Source organism: Thermobia domestica, chromosome 15, assembly GCF_964235325.1.
Source record: "Thermobia domestica chromosome 15, izTheDome1.hap1.1, whole genome shotgun sequence".
Taxonomy (NCBI): Eukaryota; Metazoa; Arthropoda; class Insecta; order Zygentoma; family Lepismatidae; genus Thermobia; species Thermobia domestica.
Window position 1 is genome coordinate 164,085,652 of NC_137468.1, and position 12,060 is coordinate 164,097,711.

The following is a 12,060-nucleotide window of genomic DNA, read 5'->3' on the forward strand; positions in this document are numbered from 1 at the left end:
ATGAAAATGTTTCCGTTATGTGCAGATCCATTCATGGATATGAAAGGTTATTAGGAGAAACAATGGAAATAAAATTATATGTGTGAAATAAAATAACAATAAATAAAACACTGATAGAATACCAAAAAATAGACTTGTTTAGTTACAGATATCTTCGCGACAATTATGTAGAATATATAATGTTGACGACAACTCATATAATCACTACGAGATTGTCAGGAACAGTTTAACAACAAGAATATCTTACTATAAATTATTTATTTCATAGTTTGTTTTTTTTTTTTTTTTTTTTTTCTTGCAGAAGACTTCTCAATAAGCTTTGAACAAATTTTGTATATAGTGTACAAGTGTCAATCCCTCGATATATTACCTTCTTTGCATTTTTACGCTTTTCATTATTTCGCACTTATTTATATTTATATGTATTTTGTATATATTCATCAGTAGGGACGTACGCAAGAATTTGTTTCGGAAAGGTGCAAATTCAATATGAAAATAAATTATATTAAAATGTGTACAATCATTCCACCTAAACTTGAACTAAATTTACAGAAAAGTTGGAATTTCCGAGGGGTCCGAACCCACAACATCCACCTCCTGCGTATGCTCATGTTCATCAGTATATACCCGGCCGTTTATGCTGAAACGCTCTTGAAACTTTTTAAACTAAAAGATAAAAATAAGCTGAAGTTTTAAACGTTGCATACATCGATACAGAAAAATTGTTTGACATATTCTGTAAACCCACTACATTAACAGTGTAACCAAATTAACATAAAATTGTATAATTTTTAAATAACACGTCAGACTATTACATACTTCAAATTTCCGTGTTAAACAAAAACGTACAATACCACACTTGTTATTCAGTGTTACAAACCGAGCATGTTACGAAATCGCCAACACCGAACTTTAGAGGTCTCTAGAACAGTAATAACGCAAGTGACATAGACAATGCACATCGAAAGTACTTCAATGTTGGATACTATGATCATGATGTGATGTTTCGAATAAATAGAACAAAGGCACAAGGGATTGAAAACTTGCTCTGCCTCAAAAGATTTTATTTCGTTGTTGTAGAAACCTCCCAAATTTGGCTATTTGCGGATGTTTGTGATACTGTAGAATCCTCAGTTGGTAACACTGGATAATGAAGTGGTATTGTATATTTTTGTTTAGCATGTTGATTTGAAATATCTAAAAATCTGGTGTAGTGAAAAATTACAATTTTATGTTGGGTTAGCAACACTGAGCACGTATTGTAGTATTACGGGGTGTTTCCCAGCAATACTACAATAAGCAATGTCTCCCGGCCGATGTTTGTATTGTACAGTCCGCAGCAAGAAACCTGTAACATGAGCATGTAAGTTTATTGTGAAACGACGAAGTCTTTTGCTCCAAAATAAGTGTGCAGGGGAGGATGCCGAGGTTTCTCTGGCGTTATTCGTGCCACTTAAACGTTATGTTGATTCCTTGCCATGTTAGGCGTAGTTTCACAATAAACTTACATGCTCATGTTGCAGGTTTCTTGCTGCGGACTGTATATAATTTCAGCATTTTTACCAATTGATGTAAAAGTTACAAGAGCATATCATGATAAATGGTTCACCCTGTATGTAAAGCTTCATATTACCTATGTAAGTAATGAAATACTTCGTGTATTATATCTACATATTTGAGATTGTATCGTTGTATCGGTTGAGAGGCAATCAGTTGTACAACTCTACTGTAAGAGAGTCTCTTAACATGATGTGTAACCAGTGGTTCTGAAGTAACATAAGTTTCCAACAACCTCTTATCAACCGGTATCTCTATAGTTGGAGCGTACGCTCCGCAAACAAGGCGTATCTTAGGATAGTGAAGTAAAATTGAATGAGAATTGGCGTTATGATTCATTAATGGTATTTATTACCAGTACGAAAACACTGCTGAAATACAATCATTTACTTCTTAATGCAAATCTCCACATCGCTGTCACCTATGTTGTCAAAACGAAGTTACGTTTAATCAATAAGATGACACAGGCAACAATAACTAAAAATTTGCGAAACTCATAAGCTCTTCAGTGGGAATGTGCATCAATGTTTCACGTTAGTAAGCACACTACTGAAGACTATATGTTTATTTGTGTGAAAATAGATCTGTCACGGGACAATATACCACAAAATGTTATTAACATGTACTATCAATAACACTCGATATAGCTGGACAGTCACACAATGGTTTGATAATGCTAATCTGATATTAGTTAGATAAGACAGCACTGAATCAATGATAATTCACCTTTTTAACAGAGGTGCAGGCGTTCCCTGTCACAAGGTTACCTGTACGTTCGTAATACACTTTTGTGTTCATTTTCATGTCTTTATTAGTGTAAGGTTACGTAGTATAGCATCCTAAGTTGAAACTCGCCTCATGAATTTTATTCAATTAAATAAGAGAATAGAAGAACATTAAAGAACAACTTACAGATAATTACGTTTACCTCTTAGAATGTTTCCCAGGTACATAAATTCGTTAAAAAGTTTATTCTTTTGTTTAAAGAAACCAAATAATGTTGGAACAGTTCTATTCATGTTTCTCTTTGCCTCCAGAACAGTGAAAATTTCTTTTGACGGTGACTTTGCCATTTCCTGCATATAACGAATAATTCCTTCTTCTGTTTTAGGTCCCTTATATTGAAACTCTTTCCCATAGCGAAATAACTGAAAGAAAGAAACACATTGTAACTACCATAAATATATTATAATTGTATACTAAGCAGAAGTACTCGATCTTCATACGAAAAGAATAAGATTTAGTGAATATTAAACTGGAAATTTCCATATTACGAAAAATAACCCCCTTCTTCCTGTAGAAGTGGAATTTCGAGAGCGCTTGTTTTAATGAAGAGTTTATATACCAAATTTCATATCTCCAACTTATGCTAATCACGACATTTGACATTTTCTAGATAAAGCATCGGAAATTTGAATAGTATAGAAATTACTTCCCCTTACCGCTTTAAGAGCAAAATTTCCGAAAATGCAAAAACACATATTCCTATACTGAATTAAAAGTTCATATACAGAATTTCACATCTTTAATTTAAATGAGTCCTCACATTGGAGCTTTCTGAATAAAGAAACTCAGATTTTAATATTAAATAAGCTACCTCCTTCCCTTTAGGAGGAATTTTCTAAAATACTGAAATACGTATTATCTTATTTTAATTAAGAATTGTACCAACTTTCACGACCTCTAACTTAAGCAAACTGTGAAATTGGGCATTTTCTTTATAAGATTCGAAATCTGAATATTAAATAAATTATCCCACTTTTGTCCCTTTAAAGGCAGAATTTTCTAAAATGCTAAGAACTTGTCTTTAGTTACTTTGAATGAAGAGTTTCTATGCTGAATTTTATTTCCCTAACTTTAGGGATTTGTGAGATATTCTATATTTGGCGAAAAGAAAACTATTCCCCTCTTCTCCCTTTGGAGAAGTATTTTAATAAATATATACATTATCCCTTGTTTTCGTGACGAAAGAAGTTTTCTGTACAAATTTCAGGTTTCTTGCGATAGTAGTATGCAGGGGTAAAGTGCGGGGAACGTAGGGGACGTCGTCCTCCACTTCCGGAAAATATATATGGCGTCCCCCACTTTCTAAAGAAATTACAATTGGGAAATATACGCACGGGGGACGGTGTGACGTCAAGTGTCCCCTCACCTTTTCAGATCCAATTTTACCCCTGGTAGTTTGACCTTAGCGTTGATGAGTGAGTTGTTTTGATATGTAATACCTACGTAGTATAGACATATACCTATATTTTCTATATCTTTCTATAACTTTGGGGTTATTGCTCTCCTTGACCTCCAAATTTATACTGGATAAACTATACTTACGGCTTGTGTTCGTGCTCATGTTTTATGATACCATATATATATATATATACATATACATATATATATATATATATATATATATATATATATATATATATATATATATATATATATATATATATATATATATATATATATATATATATATATATATATATATATATATATGTATAATGTTCGAACAAAATAATGCATGGGCATATTCTAGGACTCAGATTTTCAGACTAAAATTCCGGGACATTAAAAGCCCATATAAAAATTTACCTTATAGTCACAGTTTGCACTTGCTTTTAGCTGAAATTCAGAAGTCATTAAATAATAGATAATATTCACCAAAAGTAACTAATGAAATCGGTAATTTTCACATATCACACGAATGATTTTAACTTATGGTTAAGAGAAAAACCTTGACATTTGGAGCTTTGAACAATTTGTAAGGAAATAATCGATGTAAATTCAGGACTGTCCTAGCTAAATTGGGACATTTAGGAGCTCTAAGAAATGCAGCTCTGATTCCGCGCCTACTGTGTAATATACTAGCTGATATACCTATATCTATATCGAAAATAGGGGGCACAGTGGGTCTGTGGTAGATCGCTCACTTCTGGTGCGAGGGGGCTTCAATTCGATCCGTTCGAAGTTCCAGTTCGAGGGGATATGAAATACTTATAACTGTCGGGCATCTCACTTAGGAAACTCGTTGAAGCATTTTTTAAATACTTTTCCTTTCCCTCTAAATAATTTCCAAATGAACTTTCCATAAGTCAAGATGTGTTTAGATGAGCTTTCTCGTAGTTCTTTTCGTAACAGTTGTTAGGCCAGAATACTAGTGATACTCAAATTAGTTTTCCCGTAGTCAATCAAAACTAAATGACCTTTTCTACAGTTGTCCCTAAATGATCTTGACCCAAAATCATGACTTACCAAATCACTTTCTCGCACTCAAAAATGGTACATTTACCACATTAAGGGTCTTTACTACAGCGAAATTAAACTATCACTAATTTTACAGTTTTTCGGTAATATCTTCAAAACTAATTTTAAAAAATTCGAAAAGCAGAAACGTAGTGAACTAGACAATATGATTTTGCGTGTGATACCTTTACCATAATTCACCTATCTGCTTTCGGTATGCCGCTATTTACAGAACCCGCAAAAACTGTTAAATCTATCTACAGTTGTAAATCGAAAGCAGATAGGTGAGTTATGATAACGGTATCACATGCAAAATCGTATTGTCTAGTCCACTATGTTTCTGCTTTTTGCATATTCTTATTTGTTTTGAAGATATTACAGAAAAACTCTAAAATTAGCTGTAGTTTAATTTCGCTGTAGTGAAGACCCTTAATTTAAAACTACTGAAAAAACTGTCATGATGTTGGGAATAAAATAAATACCAAAAAAAAGAAAAGAAAAAAAAACAGTACTTCTCAATTATATATACTCACAGAAAGTACGTCTTGGCAGACCTTGAAGTAGAACTTGGATAATTTTATATAAGATTTTGAAAGTGATTAATAACACTGCCAAAATATGTTTTAATGTATGAAGATAATAAGTAGGTAGTTGTTTAAAGAACAATTGAGTTTCTAGTGTAGAGAATAGCAAAGTAGGCTCAATTCCAAATAAACTCAACTGTATAAGTCTCGTCCATCTGTCAATAAGAATTAATACACAGTTTAAATTTAAATTGTGCTCGGAATAAATCCCAGTGTTTAGTTGCATGGATATTATGAAATATTTCGCTTGCACAATGAGAATCTTCTCAATCAGAGGTACAATATAGACAACAAATACAAAACAGATTATAATACAGAATACTAAAAGCAGTTTTGATGTGTACTCGGTCTATACCCATTGTATACTGTATCTCATTACAACGCTCGTAACAACCCTAGAAAACTCAAGCGGAAATGTTTTCCACCACAGGCTGAAACAATCTGGGATTGAACACAGAAATCTTTACAAGAAATATGAGTGTCATCTGGAATATTCAGCTAGTGTTGAAATTGTAGTTAGGAAAATTGGAAATGAATTCTCTCTTCCTTCTAACATCGGTATCCAAACCGTCATCCTAGATTGGAATTTTTCACCCTGTAAATGTGAAAGCATTTCTCAGTCTGGACATTTCATAAATCAAATACAACAGAATATTTTATAAATTAAATAAAGCTATACCTTAAGAGTTGGCCAGGCCTCTACTCTGTACTTATCAGCCAAACGATGCTCTTTTATTCCATCTACTTTGGCCAAAGGAATTCCATGCTTTCTCTGAAGATATCTTCCAGCAGATTCATATTGTGGTTCAAGCTGGAAAAGAGTAGAGAAATAACATTTTATTATTAGCTTTTTCCATTTTATTTCTTGTTTATTTATTTTTTTAATGTTTGGTACAATGTATACTACAAGTACAGCGTATATGGCCCAAATATAAATGCCCAGTAATCAATATGGCTTTATGTTTATTTATTTATTAATCTCAATGTCCTTGACAGAGCTATATGCTCAATTTAACAAGTGCCAAGTGAAAGAATACATAAGTTAAATTACAAAAAAGAAAGTATACAAAATTCTAAGAAAAATCTACAAATAGAAGACATTAAAGAATTATTAACAAATTATAAGAAGGATGTGTGACTACATGAATATAATACAACGAAATAATGTTAGGAACACAAAAATAAAAAGTACTAATACGAATAATACAAATAATGAGTAAATACATGAAAAATTTTAAAAAATGAAAAAAAGATGGAGATACAAGAGTGACTTTTGATATATAAATTTTCAAGCACATTGCTAAACATTGAACATTGTTACTTATAATAATTTCGAATTATAGAGATACATTGATCATAAGGCATAGAAAAATCAACCCCAATACCCTTCATAATTAACTGATTGTGAAGACTACATAATCTAATTGCTGGCGAATGTTGATGTTGAATGATATTTGATCTGCTTATAGAAAATGGTGTATGTAATTTACATTTAATTTAATATATTGCAAAAAATCTTCCACATCCACAAAATAATTAATAATTTTATACAATATTGTGTGCACAGTCTACGAGTAATTAACGTAGGAATAGAAAATTCTGACAACAAAGTAGCATAAGATACTCTATTTAGTTTAGCTGATCTATTGTACTTTTTAAAATACGAATAACAAATACATTTATATTGAACACGTTCTACGTCATCAAGATGAGTTTGAAAATAAGGGCTCCAAATTTCACAAGCATATTCAAGTTTACTCCGTAAAAATGTGTAGTACAAAGTTGTAATTGCAGAAACGTCAGTCATAGATTTTGTTGTACTTATGATAAATCCTAGGCGTTTATATGATTCAGAAACTAAATATTTCAAATGTAAATTAAATGACAGTTTAGTATCATTTGTAATGCCCAAATCAACAGCATTGTTACCGAACAGTGTTCCATTGATACTATAATCATGTTTTCTGAACATCTTTTTCTTAGTAAACGTAACGACAGAGCACTTATTAATATTAAATGGTAAATTGTTAGTAACACTCCACTGATAACAAGAATCAATATCTTCTAGATTATCAGAATCTGTAATTAAGTTAATCTACTTGTAAATTTTTAGGTAACGACTGTAGAGTAACGACTGTGAACGTTTGATAACAGATGGTAAGTCGTTAATGAAAAGTAAAAATAATAAAGGACCTAGATTAGATCCTTGTGGAACGCCGGATGAAGCTATATATTGATTAGATTGTGTATGATTGAAAATAACTGTATATTTCCGATTGAGTAAATATGAAGATAGCAATTTTAATAAGTTGTTAGATAACCCAAAGGAATCTAACTTAGCCAATAAAATACAGTAGAGTGATCTAATTTATCAAACGCCTTAGAAAAATCAGTAGATACTACATCAACCAGGTGATTGACATTTAACGATTCTGATAAGAATTGAGTTAATGAAAGAAGATTGGTTAACGTGGATCTTTTAGGATAAAAGCCATGCTGGGGTGGAGTGATATAAGATTTCAGCTGTATAAAAATTCTATTGCAAAGAATTTGTTCAAAGATTTTAGAAGGTGTTGAAATCAAAGCAATAGGTCTGTAATTTTAAATTTGATTCTGATTATCTTTCCTAAGAATTGGAGTAACTTTACTATGTTTCCAAAGATCAGGAAAAATGCTAGTTGTTAGTATGAGAAATAGATAAAAGTTAATGGATATTGAAGAATATCTGCACAACCCTTAAAAATATAAGCGGGAACGCCATCAGGTCCACTAGATTTAGATGCTTTTACTTCTTTATTGATGCTGTGCATTCTGCAAGTGAAACATCTTTTATATTAATACATTGCAAAATTTTTGTTGTTGACACATTACTTTTGTAATTTGAAGAAATAGAAGGCGCAAACACACTCCCAAAATAATGAGCAAAACCATTAGCTATTGACTTCTTGTCGTTAAGAATAATGGATTCATATTTCATTTGATTACAAGCTGTATGTGATTTCTTCTTACTTTTTATAAAAAACCAGAATGCTTTTGGATCAGCTTTAATAGAGTTTTCAAAATTGTGTACATATTTTCTATAAGCAGTTGATATCATTGGCTTGGATTTTCTACTCAACTGAATAAATATTTCACAACTAAATTATTTAGTATATTGTAAAATTCAGCGACAACAATATTAGGATCAGTAGAAATGTTTAATATATCCCAGTTTATAGCCTTGAGTTCCCTATAAAAATTATAAAAATCAGCTTTAGAAAAATTGTATTCATTGCGAAGAATGTTTACATCATGTGTAGTTTTATAAGCAAGAGGTAACTCAAATGTTAATGGTGGATGGTGCTCATCCAAAGGAAAAAGCGGAAAAATACATTCTTCGACGTCAAAATAGGGGCAACACTTGTAAGAACAAGGTCAAGGGTTTCGTTATTTGAGTTAGGTATATTATTAAGGCTACGTAACCCTAAGATAGATATAAAATTATGTAAAGTTAAACATACGGAGTTGCCGTTTAAGAGATCTGTGAAAGAATTGCGAATCGAAGGTATATTATAATCGCCAACCATTAAAATATCACAATTATATATGTTCTGCAACTCCTCGACAAATACATACAGAGATTCATAAACATATAAATCGGTGGCAGGGGAAATACAGAGGTTGTTCAGTCTACATTTGACCAATTTCGACTTATCTACAAATTTAGAAGAATCCATGGCGCCAGGTCCGTAAGTGCTCGATGTGTTTCCCGTGGTTCCTAACATTGGTTCCTAACAATAGCCTGACAGCGTAATTTCCACTGTAATAGGCTTCTCTGAAGAACTGGGAGGGGAATCTTGTCCCATTCCCTTTGCACAGCTTTCCATAGTCCTTCCACAGTTGCCACACGCCGTTTTCCCAAAGCCCGCTTCAGCAATCCAAATCCACAATAGTCAATAGGACTTGCATCTGGAGATTTAATAGGTACCTCATTGAAAGGTATCACCTGTATACCACTTGCCTGCTCCATCTCTCTGTAGAATGCGAGGGACGATCGTGAGACATGTGATGAGGCCTTGTCCATGTGAATGCGCACCAGATTGGCATCATTCCGTACATTGTTGGAATCTCATGCTCATAGATCGGCCGCATGATCTGCTCTTGAAAATACTGTGAATTTATTTTTCATATTTTCGCCACACTACAAATCTTTAGTTTACCTCGGTATCAGGGTGCGAAATCCCGGGGGGGACGGGAGGGATTTCCCCACCACCAAAAATTTTATACTTGCGTTTCCCCCACCAAAATCTGTAAGGGGGGACATCTTAAAATGAAAATATAAGTAGGTCTATAATGAAAATTTTCAAACAAACAATAATTTTGAATGCATGCCTGTTTTAAGAAACGTAGTTTAGTTGTAAAGGGATCAGGTATTTAACTTTGTCGGCTGTTTCGTTGTGACGAGATGGAGACCTTTATTCTCTAGCGTACCAGTTGCGTGCAAAATTGGTAAAATTTCTTAAACAGTTGACGAATCTACAAACAGGTTTGCGGATAAGCACTTGCTTTTATATGTAACATATGTGGACGAAGAAAATAACATTTGTTGTTGTTTTTATAAATTTGTGCCTGTAGAAAATGCCGATACAAAAGAGAAAATTATTCAAGCGTTTTCCGAAGATGACATAGATATTTTTAATCTTAAAGAAAAGCTTGTTGGATTTGGTTCGGACGGGGATGTAGTGTTTACTGGGAGAAACAAGGTGTTGCTGCTCAAATTAGAAGAAATGTCGACCCGTGCCTAATTAGCGTACACTACATGGCACATCGAATGGATCTTGTATCTGAAAGAGTTTTTAGTGTTGTGAATGCTGTTCATAACTTTGAGTGTTTGTTAGGCGAACTTCACAAGGTATTCAGTAAGTCATCTACATCTGCAAAACTTAAAATTATCGCGACAGTCACAGATGCCGCAGGACTGCTCAAAATGAAAAGACTGTTTCACATACGTTGGATTTCAAATGAGAAGGATGTATTATTTGCAGTCTTTATATATGTTTCTTGTATAGTGCAATTCATGTTTTTGGAGTATGAAAATATTGACCATTTCAACAAAGGTAGTTTTAAACTGACACTGAGTGGTATTTACAAAAAAAAAAAAAAAAAAAAAAAATCGGAGAAAAAGAACATTCTATTGCTCGGTTTTCTTCTGGATATTGGGTCGATTCTGTCTAATATTAGTAAAACGATGCAAAAGGAAGTAGTTTCGTACAATAAAATAGAACAAAGATTGAATCTTTAACCGAAGCTCTGAGAGAAATGTGTATGAAAGATGATGTCTACCAAAGTCTTCGTATTAGTGCACAGCAGACAAGAGTCTGATACAGGGAGTGACGATAGTGAGTTTGATCAAATAAGGGGGCAGGTAATCCAGGGTTTAGTAGACGAAGTGGAAAGAAGGTTTCCTTCTAATGATGTGCTACAGTGCTTTTCAGTGTTTGAAAATAAAGATCGTAATATCATGAGTAGTTTATACGGCTACGTAGACGTATATAAAGCAGTTCAATTGTTTGGATTGAATCCTGATAGTGCAGTGTCAGAATGGTTTGGTTTGATTTAGTTTAACGTCCCACGGTTATGCCTGCTAGGCTAAAGGAGACGTGGATCTACTGATTATAATGGAATCCGAACCACTTTGGTCGTTCAACTGTACTCCACCGAGAATCGAACCAGGGACCACGCTAACCGAAGTCAAGCGTGCTAGCCACTAGACCAAACGGGGTCCTACAGTGTCATTATGGAGAGAGTACAAGTCAAGTTCTAAGTCGGTAAATGATTTTCAAGTTCTTAAAAGACTTAACGCGGAAAGTTCGTTCTGTGCCATTATCAAATGCTGCCTGTGAACGTGGATTCAGTGCTGTTCATATTAAAAGTTCCGAAAGAAACCGTATGTTGGCGAATACCTTGCAATCTTTATTGACAATTAAACTCAGTGGACCTCCTTTAAAATTATGGGATGCTGTTACTGCTGCTCATACGTGGTGAGTTTTTTCTAGCCATCACATGTCCAACTCTCGTTACACACGGAAAGAAAGTTAAGTTTAATCTTAAAATTTTCCTCTAAGGTAAGATACGTTATTGCAAATTATATTTTAGGTCTATAAATACAGTAACACAATCATTCAATACTCGTATTATTGTGGCTCTCCCCGCTGGTCTAGTGGCTAGCACGCTCACACCATCTTCGGTGCACGGGGTTCCGGGTTTGATTCCTGGTGGGAGCGCCTTACAAAAATTTGAACGATTACCGTGGTTCGGATTCCACCTTAAACTGTAAGTCCACATCTCATAACATCGCTGCTGAAAAGAGACACTAAATTTAAATCAGAAAAATCAATCTTATTGTTGTATTTGTGCTTTCATTTTCTAAGGTTTAACATCCTACGAATATTCAGTAAGGCTAAGGAAGACAGTCATGATGAGATGAATTATAATGGTGGATTAAGATTGTGGAAGGAAGCGGGAGGACCCCTAGAAACCTGGCACACAATTGTTTGTATACCACAAGCAGAATTTGGCGCGAGCTAGGATCCAGCCAGGGATCCCACGCACCTGAGGTGAGCGCTCTACCACTGAGGCAACACGGCTTAGTAGTGGATAGACGTAACCATCGTAGTAGTCTTTCCAGTTTTATGAG

The 12,060-nt window shown here is 33.8% G+C and overlaps 1 protein-coding gene across 1 annotated transcript in view; it reads right to left on the bottom strand.

Moving 5' to 3' along the window:
- LOC145671702 (protein disulfide-isomerase A4-like) overlaps window positions 1-9,393 on the bottom strand; it is a 36,814-nt gene extending 27,421 nt beyond the window's left edge. Inside the window, exons 1-3 of the mRNA XM_081740901.1 lie at window positions 9,385-9,393; window positions 6,064-6,195; window positions 2,486-2,705 (exon numbers count right to left, since the gene is read on the bottom strand). Of these exons, the coding sequence (XP_081597027.1) occupies window positions 2,486-2,705; window positions 6,064-6,195; window positions 9,385-9,393 (361 nt within the window). The remainder of the gene's footprint in view (window positions 1-2,485; window positions 2,706-6,063; window positions 6,196-9,384) is intronic.
- Window positions 9,394-12,060: the final 2,667 nt, after the last annotated feature.